Source organism: Sciurus carolinensis, chromosome 1, assembly GCF_902686445.1.
Source record: "Sciurus carolinensis chromosome 1, mSciCar1.2, whole genome shotgun sequence".
NCBI classification, from domain to species: domain Eukaryota; kingdom Metazoa; phylum Chordata; class Mammalia; order Rodentia; family Sciuridae; genus Sciurus; species Sciurus carolinensis.
In genome coordinates this window covers 138,344,228-138,363,096 of record NC_062213.1, presented here as the reverse complement: position 1 = coordinate 138,363,096, position 18,869 = coordinate 138,344,228, and the positions used below count along the sequence as shown (strand labels likewise).

General features: G+C 39.3%; 1 protein-coding gene across 2 annotated transcripts in view; it reads left to right on the top strand.

Moving 5' to 3' along the window:
- Samd13 (sterile alpha motif domain containing 13) overlaps positions 1-16,523 on the top strand; it is a 51,909-nt gene extending 35,386 nt beyond the window's left edge. For both annotated transcript variants that reach the window (XM_047517630.1, XM_047517622.1), the window contains 2 exons: positions 557-668; positions 15,365-16,523. In XM_047517630.1, coding sequence (XP_047373586.1) covers positions 561-668; positions 15,365-15,508 — 252 coding nt within the window. In that variant the 5' untranslated portion in view covers positions 557-560 and the 3' untranslated portion in view covers positions 15,509-16,523. The remainder of the gene's footprint in view (positions 1-556; positions 669-15,364) is intronic.
- The last annotated feature ends 2,346 nt before the right edge of the window (positions 16,524-18,869 follow it).

The window sequence follows — 18,869 nt, the reverse complement described above, 5'->3', positions numbered from 1 at the left end:
AGGAATGGGAAGAATTTGTCAGGTAGAGACAGGAGAGGCAGCATTAAAGTGACTGTGTCAGAATGTGAGAAGGCTGGGTCTATGAATGAGTGTGGCCCATATAGCTTTATCCCTGGATGTGCAGGGTTGGGGAGAAGGAAGGTGGCAAGTGATGGGAGAGAGGTATGTTGGAGTCACACTGTAAAGTGAATATTTGTACTGTGAAGTACAGAATAAATATCCAGCTACAGGTCACTAAAAGTCATTGGACCACTCTCAATGTCTTTGATTAAAAAAAAAAAGTATGTGAGGAAAAATTTATGTTAGAAGTCAAATAGTTTATTACAAAAGCAGTGACTGAGTCAGTAAGAGTAATGATCATCTGATACCAAAAAATGAAAAACTGAGCACAGCCCTTCTGGAGGGTGTAAGGTGGGGACTGGGGTCTGTGTGAGAGTAGAGAGGACCAGGGTTATAATGAGTTGACCCAGTCCATCACTGGGAGGCAAATCAGTGAGCCTGAACCTACTTGTATGCACCCAGTGCCCTGACAACTGTCTGGGTTTGTGTTCTGCAGTTCCATGGAAAACGGAAGACCACCTGATCCTGCTGACTGGGCCGTGATGGATGTCGTCAATTATTTCCGAACAGCAGGATTTGAGGAGCAAGCTAGTGCTTTTCAGGAACAGGTAACTCACTCTGGATGAACAGTTACCTCCCGTCCCCACACTGGAAAGAGGGAGTGACAAGAAGAGACCAAGGAGCAGTGAAGGGACAGTGAGGCTCTAAGAAACCGAGGGGGAGGGAGGATGAAAGTGGGAGGCTAATGACTCCTTTCCTTCAGAGGAAAACCCAAGGCTGAGACATGTTGCAGCTGCAGAGAAGAGGGCTAAAGCTTGTTACTTGTTGCACCTGCATCTTCTGAAAGACCGATCATGCTCAGGTAGAGGGAATCAGCTCTACTTTCCAAACACTAGAAAGCAGAAAATAGAAGAGCGAGAGAGGGGAGGGAGACATCTGACCAAGAGACATGCAGCACCTTCTACTGCTGGCCTCAATACCCACTGAACTATTTAGCCCCCTGTAATTTGTTTTCCATGTACTTAACAAGGTATAGTCAAATAGTGCAGGACTCTGGTTCTTCTGTGTGTGTGTGACCCAGGCCAGTTACTGTAGCTCTCTGAGTCTTTGTTTCACATCTATAACACAAGACTGTCACTGCTTAACTATATGGGGATGTTGTGAGGTTGAAAGGACAAGATATGCAAATTGCCTAAGAGATCCTGGCACATTGTGGATGCTCAGAAATGTTAATTCCTTTCTTTCAGACCTAGGGTTGGTATTGGAAAGAGAGAGGGAGAAACAGGCATCTCTTAGAATAGTCTGGGTGATGCATGACTCCACTTTGTGCTCTGAACCAGCTCTACAGGGATGGTCCTCCTGGATGTTTGACCATGAGGAAGTAAATTGGTGCACCCAGGCCAGCTCAAAGGAAACACAATTCCCATTTCTCTACCAATGATGGCTGCAGTTTTCTAGGCAGTAACTACTTTTGTAGTATTATAGTTGGGAGAATTACACACTGAAGGATACGTCTGGCTGCTTCTTTTGCATCCCATTAGCATTGCTCATTCTCTCAAGCTATTTGTTGTGTGGCCTGAGTCTAGACAAAGTAACTTTTCTAATATCATACACTTCAATCTCTTTAACTAGTGTTGCCTTCAAACCTGATCCTTCTACATATGTATTTTTTTGCTAGTTTGGAAATTTGACAAAATAGAAGTTTAAATTACTTTACACCCACCGGAAAAACTAAAATTAGGAAGACTGATAGTGCCAAATGTTCATGAGGATGTGTAGCAACCAGAACTCTCCTACGTTGTTGGTGGGGGTGTAAAATAAACAGCCATACGTCTGCCCATGACCTCACAGTTCCACTCCTGGATATTTACCCAAGGGAAATGAAAACACACATCTATAAAAAGGGTTCAAAATTTTTCTTAGCAGCGTTTTTCATAATTCTCAAATATTGCAAGATTAGAAAAATGAATGTACAAACTGTGATATATTCATACAATGGAATACTACCCAATAATAAAAAGGAACAAATTACTGATACATCCAGCAGTTTGGGTGAATCTCAAAAACATTACATTGAAAGAAGTGTTACACAGCAGAATTCATGCTAAGTGGGTTCATTTAGATTAAGTTTCAGAAGAGGAAAACAATAGTTGAAAAAAAATAGTGTTTACCTCTAGATAGGTGGAGTGGAGGATGACTGGGAAGGGCTATGAGGGAACTTCTGGGTGATGGTGATTCTGTATCTTGATAAGGATCTGTATTACAGGTATAAGCTTCGATCACTGCATATACACTGGCATATGTGATTGATTCATATCTGTATTACACAGCATATATATTTACCTTAAAAGGAAAAAATTATAAAAATAATAAGTCATGGTATGAAAATGGGGAATATATACTGATGTATACAATTTCCCTCAAAAAGCATAAAAATATGGATTTACAATAAAATAGAGGGATGACTACATGGATAGATATATTAAAAGATAAGTATAGAAAATATAAATTGTAGAATCTAGGTGGTAGGGATATAGGTGTTCAATATAAAATGATGACCATTTTTCTTTATGTTTGAAAATTTTTATAATGAAATTCTGGTGAAAATTGCAATTCAGGTTAAAAAGTGAAAGTTGATTGGCTTTAACATATTTTATTTTGTTGTTTAATGGTATGATATCCTTTATGTCATTGCAGTTGAATAGCTCACTTCTAAAATTAAATTTAAATAATATTTTAAAAGGTTAGCAACAACAACAAAAATTATTTAGCTAAAAGGTCTCTTGGTCAGATTCCCAGATGCCCGAAAGCCTTTTCAGATGGGGATTTTGCCCAGGCATCCCAGACTGGAAGACAGTGTGCTCTCTGGTCCTTGCAGATTCTGTGCATGACCTCAGAAATGGAACTGGCTAGCTCTGAACTTGGCCCAGAAACATGCCCTTTCTCCCAAGGATGACCTCATTCTGGCATCAGGTACACTGAGACATGAAAGGGAACATTTCATTCAGAATCCTTCAAGGGGGAAATGGGCATCACCCTTCTCCTGGTTGGGATTACCAACTCAGGAGCCTGAAAAATGAATTTCCAGAATACAGGTTTTGCAAGCATGCATAGTCCAGAAGCTCAAGTTCCTTCATTCTCATGGAAGGGTAGTGGAATGGGTGAAGAGTCTTGGATTATTCTCTGGAAGCATTTCATATCTTTCTTTTGCCCTGAAATGTTCACTGCTTTCCCTCTTCCCATTAAAGGAAACAGAGGGAAAGGAGGGTCTTCCTGGCAATGGACTCACCAAATACATCCTGAGAGGAAGACTGCAGGCTACCTCCTGCCTAAACTCATGACCCTTCCAGGCACATTTCTAGGTTACAGCAGCTGGGAAACCAAAAGAATAGCCATATCCTACAGTCACCTCAGGGAAGGCTTTGCCTAGCCATCTGACCCAAATGGAACAGGGATAGAGGGCAGCCACTAAGCCACATTTGAAAAAAGTAGGTCCAAACAGGGCAGTACAGTTGCCAGTGATATGGGGAGCTTATTGTTTCATGGCAGATTCTTAAGGAATTAATTTTTGTGTACCCCAGAACTCATAATGTGGTCAACCTAACTCCCAATGTGATGGTATGAGGAAGTGGGGCATTTGGGAGGTAATAAGGTTTTGATGAGGTCATGAAGATAAAGCACCATGATAGGAATAGTGCTTTTCTAAGAATAACCAAAGAGCTTGTTCTCTGTCTTTTCACCATATGAAGATACAATAAAAAGGTGACAGGCTATCTGCAAACCAGGAAGAGAGCCATCACCAAGACCCCAACCATGCTCGCAACCCTGATCTGAGAATTCCAGCCCCCAGAACTGAATAAATTGCTGTTGTGTATGCCACTCAGTCTGTGCTATCTTGATGTAGCAGCCCGTACTAACCAAGATACTAACATTGATGTCAAACATGTCCACCATTAAGTGAGCTGACCTTTAGGAGAGAATCTGTCTTCACAGTACATTATTGGATACTATGTTGCTGTAACAACCACAGTCAGATATGGCTTTCTAACAGTGTGTCCTTTTGGAAGATTCAAGGCTATTGAGCAAGATTTGTCTGAAGGACAAGAATGATGTCCCTAGTTCCTATGGTATGGGTTGGCAGATAGGTTAAGCTGGTGATCTTTCTCTAACTTCCTTTTCCCTGTCCAGGCATCCAGCCACCACATCACAATTATGTCTATTAATTTTCCTTCTCTGGCACAATTATCTCCATCAAATTTTCTGGCAAACTTTGTTTGAACCTTATGTGTGCACAACAGTTACAAGTCAAAAGAACTATCAAGAGGGAAGTCCTAAGTGCCTGCTCAACTCACCACTGATGACCCAGTGTCAATAATATTGGTGTGTTAAGCTATATTACTGTTCTGGCTGGTCCTCTTTTTGCTCCCTCTTGGGTTAGCGTGTGTCTTGTGTTATCAGATCTGCAGTTGTTCACCATGTGGGGACTCTGGCCTACGGGACTCACTAACATAGTGCCCAAAGGGTTCACTGGCCCATAACAGCAGGAGGCTGAAGGAGCCCTTCCTGGAGAAGCCAGTGATAATTCTGGCAAACAGACTTTTCAGGCTACAGTAAAGGTCATGAAGGCAAGTCATGATTCATGGTTTATTTTCTTCCAGTTGCCTGAGGAGTTTACCTTTCTACAACCCAATTGTTTATAAAGTAAATGTTGAGTTAAACAGACGGAACATTGCTCAAGCTTCTGCTTTAAGAGTCAAAGAGGTAATCTTGGAACTGGCCCTCAGAAGCCTGCTCCAAATCACAGCATTAGACACATAACCCACTTGAGACACAGTAGAGTTTTGTGAATAGATAATAAAAATATGTCACTTTCCCATGGGTGTGGGTCATCTAGTTTTTAGCAAACAAGGGTACCTCAGGAATTCTACTTTCCTAAAAGCTTTGGAAAGACCTTTTTGACTAATCTCATCCAAAAGCATCTCCAACTTCTTCAGAGAGAACATTTAGGATAAGATTTACTTTGTCAGTTTTTTGAAAGCTAAATGAGCAAATTTCTTTGGCATAAAGCCATCTTCATTGACAGTGCTTTTAGTTATCAGATGAGGAATTGTGGCATTCTAGTATAATCATCACTTAAATTGAACCTAATTTCAAGTCACAAAAACAATTCTCCCCACTGTAGTGTCAATTTATTTCTATGCTTCTTTCCATTTGACTCACATATGTGTGAAGATGGAAGATAGAGATCTGTCATTCAGTCACTGTTATATAGTTCAGATTGTTAAATATCTTGTACTTAGCAGTGAGTGACATCAGTGATCCTATTTCTAGAATAATATGTGTCTCCAAGATCATTTTATTCTCAGAATATCGTAACAAAATAATATACAACTCAATACACAACTCACAGAACAGACAAATTAATTTAACCCTATGGAACCCTCACTTTCCTCAAACCACATGAGTAAGAATAGTATTTTACTCTGTAATGCCCAAATGATTGTTTAGGTTGTTCATGTGAAACACTAAGATTGGGGTTTCCTTACAGCTGGCTTGTTGCTAACTTTAGATAAATTTCTGAAGTCACTGACTTAATAAAGAGAAATAAAATTTCTTATTGCTACAAATTGCCAAGTAATACTAAACACCTCAAAATAGAGTAGTTAAGTGGCAAGCCAATCAGAACAACACTGAGCATCATGTCCTAGGTCATGCCCAGATTGAATTCAACTGTAGTGATTCTAAATGGATATTTCTAGTTAGATCAAGGACAAATCCAAGTTTTGTAGGGCCTCAAGTTTACACAATTATAAGAGCCCTGTAATTAATTTGAAAAATAAATTATAAAATTTCAAATTCAAAATTATTAAAGTTAAACCCAAGCTTCATTAGCTTCATGATAAATCTAGCTCTGAATTAGACCAATTAAAACCTCACACATTGTAAATAACTTTAATTATTTTATCAGCATTTAATAATGCCAGTACTGAAGATATTCAAGATGCTTCGATGCCAGATATTTCTTAACAATTGAAGGCCACTGAAAGCTTAAAATATTTTTATAGCATAATGAACAGGAAATGTGGAGATTCAAACTCTGCTGGAAGCACAGAAGATTCCAGCAGAGGTAGAACCAAATACAAAGGTGGAGAGACATGAAACAACATGTTTATCTTGAGAATTCCAAGTAAGTTTCACTAGTAGGTATGGGACAGAGAATGACATGGGTAGGACTGAAAAGTAAGCAGTGCAAATAACAGAGAGTTTGGATTGCCTTACACAAGACTATCTAAGAAGGTTCAGGAAATCTCTGAAGGATATTAAATGGGGAGTTCAGTGCTGAGACTTAGTTTTTTTTTAAAGATTCATGAAGTGGCTTGGAGGACAAGGAACTCGAAGGCAGGAAAGATGCTGAATGATCCCATTGGAATTGGAAAGAGAAAAATAAGCTAGAAAGTACAGTTCATGCTTCACTTGATGGTGGCCTAAGTTCTGAACAATGCATCATTAGCCTCTCATCATTATGCAAACACGATAGAATGTACTTGCATAAAGTAAGAGAGCTATGGTCACTAGGGTCACTAGGCAGTATAACTAAATATAATCTTATGGGAACACAATCATGTATGCAGTATGTTGACCAAAACATTGCGTGACTGTATGGGGAAGAAGGTTAAAACAATTTAGTTGATCATTGCCAATGGACAGTGAAAAATTGTCAGATCTCATTCTCTATGGTAGCTATAGGACTGATCCCAGTCCCACAGGTGGGAGAAGGAGGAGGCGTGGATGACTGCCGAGTATCCAGATTAGGTAGTTGTAAAGTGGTAACGTTAACCAGAATATTTGTGAAGGTAAGTTCTTGAAGGGAAGATAGAATTTGGGGGCATTAAATTTGAGGGTCTGTAGGATATTTAAGTGAGTCTATCTAGCAGACAGCTGAGGAAGAGTGAGGCCTAGAAACAGAGATTTGAGAGTCATTGTCAGACACAGAACAGGAGAGAAAAGGATAAAGGCACTTGTATGGGAAATGGGCCTAGGACAGCACCTGAGGACCCCCACAGTTTTAATTGTTAGGAGAGAAAAGCAACTGAAAAAGAACTTTCAGGGAACTGGGGAGAGAATCGGTAATGAAAGGTTTTGTATAAACCTCTGAAGCAGGGCTGGGGATACAGCTCAGTTGGTAGAGTGCTTGCCTCACATGCACAGGGCCCTGGGTTTGATCCCCAGCACACACAAAAAAATACCAAACCTCTGAAGGGGACACTTTCAAGAAAAATGAAATAATCAAATTATCTCAAAATGTCAAGTACAGTGGGGTCTGGGAGCGATGGTGAAGTTTGCAGTGGAATTCCAAGAAGCTGGTGGGAAGAGTGTGGAGTACCCATTCCTTCCAGTTAAGAAAGTGCTGGATGCATGCAGGCCAGTGAAGGAGAGGCAGGGGCGTGTGGGTGTGAGAGCTCGTTTCCAAGAGTAGAGACATCCAGACTTATTTACATGCAGGAAAGTAGCCAAAAGAATTGGACAGGTTAAAATTATAGAAAATTGAGGACACTTAAATGAAGCAAAACCTCCTGAGGCTATGGAAAGGGATGAGATCAAAAGAGCAATGAGGAGCAAAAATATGGAGAAATCGGATCCTTTGTACATTGCTGGTTGGACTATACAATGGTGCTGCCACTATGGAAAACAGTTTGGCAGTTCTTCAAAAATTTAAACAGAATAACTGTATGACTCAGCAATTCCACCCAAAATAATTTAAAAGAAGGGCTCAAATACTTGCATTTGTGCCATTGCAGCATTATTTACAATAACCAAAGGTGTCCAGGAGCAAATAAGTAAGCAAAATATGACATGTACTTAAAATGGAATAAATTCCAACCATAAAATGGTTTGAAGTTCTGATATATACTATAACGGGATGAAATTTGAAAACATTATGTGATATGAAATAAACCAGACAATATAATTCCACTTACATGAAATATTTAAGAGGTAAATTCTTAGAGACACAAACTAGATTAGAGGTTACCAAGAGCTGTTGGAAAGGAAAGCGTATTGATTAGTGGGTATAGAGTTTCTAATTGTGGTAATGAAAAAAGCTAAAAAAAAGACTGTGGTGATGACTATAACATTGTAAATGTTAATTAATTAATTCTACATACTTAGAAATGGTTAACATGGCATATTTCATGTTATATTCATTTTACTGCTATACAGTTTTTTATAGGTAATCCCAGGCATAATACATGATGGGTCAATGTGGTCAATAAAATATTCACATATTTTATTTTTAAAAAGAATATGAAGGAATTAGTACTGATAAAAACAGTGTCTTCCTCTCAGTTGGGAGCATAGGTGAAGAAGTGTACAGATCTAAGTTTACCCTTGTATAATGGTTACTTTTACGAATTCACTTGACTGGGCTAAGTGATGCCCAGAAAACTTTTCTGGGTATGTCTGTAAGGGTATTTATGGAGGCGTTTAGCATTTGAATCAGTAGACTGAATAAAGAAGACTTCTCTTATCAATGTGGGTGGGCAGCAATATGCAAAATGGTGGAGGAAGGGAGAATTTACTCCATTTGACCATGGACATACATCTTCTCCTGCCCTCAGATACTAAGACCAATGCTGCTTCTCAGACCTTCAGATTCTTCCCAGAACTTATACCATTACCCCAACCCCTTCCCCCACCATTGTTTCCCAGATTGAATCTTGGTTATATCTAACCAGTATCCTTTTAGTTCTGTTTCTCTGAAGGACCTTCACTAGTGCTTCTTGTCCTCAGGGACATTAAGGGAGTTCCTGACAGCCTCTATTATTGTTGTTTTGTTTTGTTTTTACTAAACATGAAGCACTGCCCTCAGAGTGATGAGGGATAGATAAGGGTTTAATAAGGACTTAGAGGAGACAGTAAGGATTAAGAATGGACACCAAGTGAAATGGGAAAGGGAGATGACAAAGGATAAATAAAAGAACTGTTGATATATTGCACTGACAGCAGAGAGTAGTATACTGCAAATGTATAGTGTTTTCTCGTCATGGTTTCTTATGTTTATTTGCTCTGGTTTGAGGGGAGTTGTTTGTTTTGCTGCACCAGATGTAGGTTTTAGAGGGGCTGGATTACTGGACTCTTCCTGGATGGGGTATTTGTAATCACAGTGGAAGGTTAATCACCTCACAGGGCTATTTTAGAGGGTAGTAGAAGAATGGCCCCCATGGTGAACCATGGGACTGATATAAAAAAGAGTAAGAAGGGACTCATAACCCTGGAGACAGGGGAGTTGAAACGAAAAGGTGGGTTTCATGGAAGCAATGGGACAGGATGTTGGATGTTCAGTGTTGCAAAGGTGGGACTCTTCTTGATGATATAATAGGAATAGGTTGTAAAAGTGAAGGTGAAACTGTCGAAATTGTTGGTGTATTAGAGTAGGCTAAGTTGTCCCAAGTAGATAAAAACATGTATAATGGTTTAACTCTAACAGAAGTTTATTTCTTGTTCATATAAATAATCCCAGGTAGTCAGGGGAATGTTCCGCTTCCCTGTAACTCAAAGGCCCAAGCTACTGGAGGTTCTGTCATCTTAACTGGCAGCCTTCAAGGTCATCTGTGCATTAATACCAGTTGATGTAAGGGAAAAGAACAAGGAGGAGCCTGTGTAGGTGGTTTATGTGCCAGAGCTGAAAGAGGCATGCTTCAAACCACCACATTTCATTGGCCAGAACTTAGTCACAGGCCCCACACCAAGATATAAGTCTGGGAAATGTGAAGTGTGTGCCCTGTATAAAGAGCAACCATCAGCCCCTGCTACACTGGGGTTCTAAAGCCATTTTTCAAAAGCATTTACCATTTGATGCTACTACTTAGTTTAGTTCTTAAGTCCAGAGGTAAATTTCAAAAAGGCACATTTTAACAGATCAACCAAAAGAGCATTACTTAATATACGTGAAGTCTTTGTGTCCCTCAATCTAGCTTTTTTTATATCTACCTAGATTAGTCTTGTGACCCAGTTCTTCACTGATAGATATTTATTCTTTTTCCTTCCTCAGAAATGTGTACAAGATTTTTTAAATCTAATACAGCCCCTTTATCACCCACCCTGTGCCAGCAAATAGTTTCTCTCTGCTAACAAGCCACTCAGTGCTCATTTTGGGGTGGGGTGTGTGTGTTTATTTTTAAATAAGATAGAGCCTCCCCAATATGTGTATTATCTACCCCAAATTTCCCACCAATAGGAAAGTAGGGTAGCACTGCATCAATGAGATTGCTGGCTTGGAATTCTGATCTCATAGTCACCCACTATGGTGAGCTGTGGAGGCCAAGGGGAGAGGGTGGGGCATGTGGAGGATCCCTACACCCAAGAGGTATTTCTCCCCAGAAGACTTTATACCAAGAACAATGTGAAAAGATCCAAAGGTGTAAACTTGAATAGCCCGCCATCTTCCTTTCCAAAATTATATGGAAATTCTTCAGAAAATAAATCCAGGGTCTCAGTGGGGAAAGGCTATTTGAAGAACCATGAATTTTTACCAAGTATTAGGGGTACCTTCAAATGCTTCCTTCTCTGATATCAAGAAGGCTTATCACCAGTTGGCTCTGAAGGTACACCCAGACAAGAACCCAGAGGACAAGGAGGCTGCTGAGGAGAAATTCAAACAAGTGGCAGAGGCCTATGAGGTATTGTCAGATGCAAAGAAGCGCAAGGACTATGACAGGTCCAGAGGGAACTGCATCCAAAGGGAAAACAAAAGAGACAGCAGATTCAAAGAACATCTGGAGGAAGAACAATGCTTTGAGAGGCCACGCCGTGTCTTTGAGAATACCTCTGAAGTTGAACACCACTTCTCAGATGATTTTTCTCCTGGCCACATGAATAGAGCCAGGAGATTTCGCTCCTCTTTCTTTGATGTGATCCCCATATTGGACACAGGATTTTCTACTTTTGGATCAGTGGGCTTTAGATCAAGTCTCCCTACCTCTGAGACATTTGTACCCTTTGTAAGCAGTGGAATGGGAAACTTCAAATTGGTTACTACTTGCAGTCAGATAGTGAATGGCAAGAGAGTGGTTACAAAGAAAGTTCTAGAACACGTGAGGGGGGAGACTGAAGTGGAAAAAGAAAGACTATTTCACAGGATTCCCTCACCTTATTGGTAAGGAGTTGCTGTTGTGTTCTGTAACGGGGAGGCTGGTGTGCCTTGATGCTTATCAAAGACAGATAGACTTAAAATCTGAGCATGTGCTAAACTGGAATGGACAGAGGTCAGCTAGTCCAAATCTCTCATTTTACTGAGGAAGGAGGTAACAGGTCAGATGTTGACACAAAAAACTAGTAAGCAGCACAGTTGCACGCCAGCCCAGACTTCTGGTTCTTTCCTACACACTACCAGAGACAGTAGAAACCACTACCACACACATGTGACTTCTGAGTCAGCTGCAGGGCACTCCTTCACAAACCCCGTCAGCTTTTCTTCAGCATTTTTCCTCCTCTACCTTGGTGTCGACCAGTCACCTTTCTCTTGGCAGCTGTTCCTTTTCCTTCCTATCCTCTTTCTCTTTGCTGCTTCTCTTCCCACCTCAACTTTCTTCCCTTGCATTTTTTGAGGACCATATTACAGTCAGGCTCAATTCAAAGAGTTATCTAAGGATAGATTAATTCTGGCAGAGAGAAAGAGTGAAAAGTAAGTGGGTTAAGCTTTTTATATGCTTTTTTTCTTAGTTTTATTATCTAGCATTTGTTGAATGCCCACCTGATATCTGGAATTCTACCTCATGTATTATCTCAGAAATCCATTCCTCAGTGAAATTCGGTATCTGCTTTCCCCCCATCATATGGATAAGGAAATGAGGCATAGAGCAATTAAGTAACAGGCCCCAGGACCCACCTAATAAGCAGTAAAATAGTGTTCTACTCTAAAGCACATTCTTATATACTGAGCTATAACATATATAAAGGTCCTATTCATTTATTTTTAAATCTAGGGTCTCATCCTAATAGGAAATTTAAACCTATAAACTCTAAACCTTAATTCAATGCATGAGTACTTGTAGGAACTTAAGTTTTAAATTTTATGGCCTAACAGGAACTTGAATGTTACTTTCACTTGAAAGAATCACTGTTACAGGTTTCACTGAAACTAACAGATGATTCTCATTCTCTCTCTCTCTCTCTCTCTCTCTCTCTCTCTCGGAGTTGGTTGTACTTCAGCCCCTTTGATTTGTATTAATGGACATATTGGGATTCATAGGAATTGTTCCTTATGGAAAGTTACTGATGGACTCTACACTAGAATCTCTGTTTTTAATTTCCAGTGCCAAGCTCATCCAGTACACCATGATGATTAGCAAAATTTGGATTTCATTTTCAATCATCTCTTTTAGGAGTTATATAACAAATTATTATCTTTCTTAAAGAACTTTCCTATATGTACAATTTTTATTAGATAAATATTTTGTGTAGTTTTTGAGCATTTTAATCATAATAAATTTTCTGAACTTGAGCAGGAATATGCCTGCTTCCCTCTGCCAAAGGGCCCACACTTGAAGACAGGAAGCAACTGATGGATTTGGATTCAGAACACATCTCATTTATTTCAAAACCCATAAATCTCTACTTAGGAGTTGCTAAGATCCTCCTGTGACTGGCACTGTGCTAGGCACTTTACATCAATCATTTCTAATCACCAGAGTCATTCAGGGTTTTATTTCCATTCTGTGAGTGAGGAAACTGAGGCTCAGGGAAGGTTAGGCCCTTACCAGGCCACACAGTAAGTTGTGGAGACAGGCTTCAGACTATGGTTTGCCCACTGGGAAGCTTACATTTCCAATATGCTTTATTCCACCCTCATTCATCTGAGCTGCATAGTCATGGTTTAAGAAGGAAGATTTTTCATATGGATGAATTAACAATATACATTTTAACTTTTTTATAATAAGCATCTCCAGATGGAGCTTCCTTCTACCAGCTCTGGTTTGAGGTGAACTGCAGTGTGTTCCCTGAACAAAGGGATAATCAAGTTGGAGCATAAAGCATGGTTTTCCACTTTGTGTTCAGTAAAATTCAAATTTTAGCAATTTTCACAGACATACTTGGTTTTTGACAGAAATGCTGAGTAGTGAAGGACCTTTTTTTAAATCAGCAAAGATTTTTTTTTTTAAATTCACTTTGTTAGTAAAGGAAGTTTTCTTCTTGCATAGAAGTGAAGAAGTTTCCTCTTCCCTGAAACCTGTTTAAAATATGTAGAAGTGTTATTATAAGCAAACAACAGCAAAGAAAAGATGAAGAGCAGGAAGGGCTCCTCCATGTCCATGTTCATCAGAGCCCAGAGCAGAGCACAGCTTCTCAGGAACCTGGGACTCAGCGTGTCTTCAGCTCAGCCACCAAGAGCTCCTCTTCCAGTAACACCAGGGCCAGAGAGGAAATAATAAGCTTTTCCAGATGTGGAAAAGAGAATAAGATGGAGAAAGAGGGAGAGAGGAGGAGAGAGAGAGAGAGAGAGAGAGAGAGAGAGAGAGAGAGAGAGAAAGAGAAAGAAGGAGGAGGAGGAGGAAGGGGAGGATGGAAAGGCAAATAAAAGGCACCAAGGAACAAAATCACTTCTCAATAAAATGAGAAACTAAAAGAAAGTAAATTCCTTCTCATAGGATTCACACTAATGGAGGGGAAGAGAGAGAGAGAGAGAGAGAGAAAGCTTTATCTTGAGAGAGTCAGTTCCTGTGTCCTTAGAGCTTTTCTACTCTTACCATAGCAAGCAATTGCTTTTTTGTGTGGTATAGTGTTGAATAGTTGTATCTCACAAATTAAGGTAAGACATTTTGTCTGCTGGTAACTGACAAATGTTTCCAAAACTCAAAAACACCATAGACCAGTTAGAAGTTCCTTGTTGGTTCCAGTTCATTCTAGGTGTTTGGCAAGTGAAATGAGGATCACAGCCTATAGAGCATAGTTCAAGGGAGAACAGCATTCAGTTCTGTCACTCATGGCTCAGGAGCAGGCTCTCATGGAAACCTGTCAGAAACCCCATGTCCCACATCACCAAGTGAGGAGAAAGAGGAGGAAGGGGGGTCTTTCCTGAAGTCACAGAGTGGGTTTTCCTACAGCCCCCTAACCTGGAGCTGTTACTCCTATACTCTCATCATCCAAAGCACATTTCTTCACTGCCTGAAAAGGTACATGAGAAAGTTGGAAGGAGTGGCTTCTCTGAGGTTGGTGAAAAGGGAGTCACAGTTTCATGTAGTGCTGTTGCATAGTCCCCTTGTCTATGGTCCAGGTAAGTACAGGAGTATGTGAGTAAAATCAGAAACAAAAATGCCAAGGACAGCCAGTTCATCTTTTGACCCCCAACTCTCTTAAGAACCAGCTTAGATTCTTAACCTTAGTTTAAGGTTTCTATAATAAACAATAACAAATGTAAGATGGCAGTCAGCATTCTCAGTATTTCCTTTCTAGAGTTTTCAAACCACTTTCTGTGGTTAGGACCTTGTCTCTTTAGTGAAAAGACCATTTTTATTTTTACTTCACCCCAAAGCTTCATAGTCTCCAGAATAACCGGAGTGGAGCGCACCTAACTGTATGCCTAAAGGATGGGAGGAACAGACTCAGAACAGGGAAGGGATTTTTGGCTGTCAGGAACAGTTTATTTGGAGTCTTCAGGATCTATTGAGTGGGACTGTGGTAGGAGCCCTCAGAATGGAGAGGGTGATTTTGGCGTGAAACAGAATGGTTCTGTTAAAGGGTAGAAACAACCTCCTAAAGAATGTCATCTACTAATGCTCATTGTTGCAACTGTCAAGATTCCCAGAGAGAGCCAAGACTTTAACCCCCATTGAACCATTTAGGTAATATATACTTAATTCTCAGTATCAAGAGGAGCAGAAAATGTTTATTAAAAAAAAAAAATCAGCTTTGGCTCTAAGCAAGTCAGAGTTTAAATGCCATGCCACCCTTTCCTAACTTCCAGAAGTAACATCTGTGGCCCTTAAGGGGACATGCTGAAAACTTGCCATGAAGAACTGTGTGTGTGTGTGTATTTCATTTATTTGCCATGAGTTTTTAAGATGTGAAATTTGTTATGTAATCTTGAAAATAAGATCAGCTGTGGATTGTGTTTAATCCTAAAATACAACTGATGGATGAAAAATAAAAATAGAAGATCCTATGATTTTTCCATTTGGCACTACTAAAAAAGCAATGTTGTTAGCTTGGGGACAACTGGTTTGACTTTTTGTGTTTTCCTTCATTCTTCATTATCCTTGAGCTTTTGGACTTAACATATTGGTTTTACCCTCTGCTTCCATTGTAGGAAATTGATGGAAAATCCCTGCTATTGATGACAAGGAATGATGTGCTGACAGGACTTCAATTAAAATTGGGGCCTGCTCTGAAAATCTACGAGTATCACGTAAAACCTCTGCAGACTAAGCACTTGAAGAATAGCTCTTCATAGTGCAGTCAATTGGGGTCTTAGACCTCAAAAAATACACAGTGACACAATTTGGTTTCATGTAATGAAACTTTGTAAACAGAATACATACATGTGTATATGTAAAGAATTTCAATCAAATGAATGTTATCCTATTGGATAGACTAGGCAATCCATCGGCTGGCCTGAATCCAGCCAGGAGGAGCAAGGACAAGACATACACAGATGGTTTTCCTTGTGCAGTTTGTCAAGTAGATTGATGTTTGACACTGTTAGATGCCCCTCCCCACAAAGGCTTTAAAAATCACAAGGATTTTCTCCATTTCTTCATGGATTGCTTTTCTAAAAATCCTTAAAAAAATATTTTAATGGAATAAGCATCTTTGGGTTACAGATTTAGAGTAAAACCAAGAGTACTTGGGGAGGGGAAAAAATAGAAAGGTATCACTCTCTTCCTTGAACTCCTCTGCTCCGCAGAGCTTGTATTACTTGGATGGATTTGCCAAAACCCTTTTTTATAGAGGGTCCTCCACTTGACCTTATTAAGGTTTCACTGGGATTTTCTGCGTGCGATGTTTGAAGTGAGGTGTATCTGGCCCCTTTGGGAACAGAGTCACAGCTCTGAATAGAGAAACTCTGTTGTATGGTGGGGATATCCAGCTAACTATCATGGGGTAATGGTATTTTCTGCATAGATTTGCTTATATTGGTTCTTTGTTTCTGAAGAAAGCATTTTTTTTTTAACTTTATGGTTAGTATTTATAATAATTTGTTTCTGGAAAAAAATTGCCAAGAGTTATACATAAAAATCCTTGTTATTAGTACAGAATATTTTTATATATATATATTCCTTCATGATGCTGTAATATTTTTTTAATTGTCCAATTCTTTGTTTGATTTCTGGTTGAGTACTTGTCCTAAAAAATTGAAAAAGTGGGCTTGCTACATCTCTGTTCAAAGAGACATTGTCCAATCCCTGTGTGTCAATGCCTTGTTGAATTGGTGCTTTGTGGTTACAATAAAGCATTGCTTCAGTTTATTTCTAGTGTATCTTTTGATTTCTTCTGTTTGGTTACTTCTTTGGGGCTTAAAGATTAAGGTCTTTTCAAAACCATAGAAAGAAAATTAAGCCTTAAAAATGCCTAACTATAGAAAATATATAGATCTATAAGTGAATTTATCTTCTTTATAAACTGAATCATCCAAGTAGATCTCATTCCTTCTCTTACCAACCCCCAATAATCAATTTTAGCTATAATTTTAGCCAAAGAATTTTTTTTAATTTGCCTTCCAGAGTCATGACTTTTTTTTCTTTAATTCTGATAAAAGTGATGGAGCTTCTCTCCAGGCAGAAGTTCATATTCCCACATATAGATCTTTACAGAGAATTGATGGACTCTCTGGGTTTCCCTCTTCTTCCTCCTCAAGAGTTCCTATTTTTAGAGCATCATAATTGAATGCCCTGTAGAAATAATTCCTCCAAAGAACCAAAAATCTGAAGGTAAGAATAAAAAGACATAGAAATTGGTATAGATAGTGAGTGGGGTTCAAAAAGGCACTCCAAATTATTTCAATTAGGATATTTATGGAGTGTCTGAAACTTAAGAAATGTTTTATTTTGGGCTGGGGTTGTGGCTCAGTGATAGAGTGCTTGCCTGACATGTATGAGGCACTGGGTTCAATCCTCAGCACCACATAAAAGTGAATAAATAAAATAAAGGTATTATGTCTATCTATAACTAAAACAAAATTTAATAAAAAGAAATGCTTTGTTTTGAGCTATAAAGGGGGAAAGTGGTAACACTATCTATCCCCAAATTCCCATAGTCTACCCAAGGCAGCAAACACAAAGGCAGAGTACAAGTTAAGTGCTATGAGAAGTGACAGACACAAAAGATGAGAGCAGCAATTTCTGGAGACCAAGTAGGAAGACAAGGAGAAGGAGGCTGGAGTAAAGAACTTGATTCATACTTTTATAAAGGAGTTTCCCACAGTAAAATGATGATGATGTTTGACCTGCCTCTAACTCAAAAGGTGAACAGGAAGAATATCTAAACCCTGCTTCTGTGCATCTACCTGATACCTTTATATTAGTTTGCAATAGGTTTGGCTGTAAGCCATAGACATTCCTTCCCTTGTCCCCACTAGCTAATGTAAATAAGATATCATCTTCTCTTTGTGTAAATGCCTGGATAGGAGTATCAAAGATTGTATGGTCCTCCATCATGTTAGGAACACAGGCATCTGCTGTCTTTTTTGCTCCATCATGCATTAACATCCATTCTCAGAATTATTTCACAGCCCAAAATGAATGTTTCAGTCATAGCCATCATCGCATGAATTCCAACCAAGAGTGAGAAGAAAGGAGGAAAAACAGATCTTCTTTGTTTAAGGACACTTCCAAGAAATCATATATATCACTTCTTTCTATCTTACTGACCAGAATTCAATCTCATCACCATACCTGAGCTGCAAGTGAAGCTTGAAATATTTCTTTTTTAACTTGGAAACCATGGACTCAACTAAAATTCCAAGTCTCATTATTCTGGTCTTAAACTGAAATAAATGTGGCCTAAACCAGCCTCTGTATGTGAGCAATAAAATTTGGCCCCAATCAATCTCCATGTATAGTGAACTACAACCTAGCTTGAAGTATAAGCAAATTGTAACCTAACCTAAAGTTTATACCCTTGTAACTAAGCAACTGAGGCTCAGTCAAATTACAGCAGCCAACCCCTCAGCCAGTCCCAAGCTGAAGTTTGCCATATTATACCCAAATAAGATAAACACCAGATTTCATTAATTGGATAATCTGTATGTCATTTCCTGTCTTTCTGGTTATAAAAAGAGCTCACCACATTGTAAAAAGGGGCATTCTAAGCCATCTTTGGTGTATAATGTTACCCAGTTTTGGAAACATTTTCTTGTGCCAGCAAACTTTGACAAATTTAACTGTTCTCAGTTTTTTCTTTTAACACTGTATATAAGGGGAAAGGGACATTTAGCAACAATTCATAATTATCACTGTCAGTGGACCACCACTAAGCACTCAGAGCAAATAATGCTGAAAGTGTGTCTTTAGCTGTATTTTTCTCCAGATTAAACATGGACTCTGTCAACTCAAACTTCAGACCTTGATTTCTCTTATGTTTTTGTTGGAGGGGGAAAGGGAAATAATTGAAAAGAAAACAGAAAAGTGTAAAATCATTCCTCAGCCTCATGACAGCTTTTAGGTAAAATTGGCAAATTAAAGATTGTCTGCCTTTCTTACACTCAGGATAAAGACCTACAGCAGGCAGCCTGAGAGCCTTGGCAAAGATGAAGGTGCTTCCATCTCCCTGCCCCCCACCCACCCAGGGCAGTGTAATCAAGACAGGCCACAGAG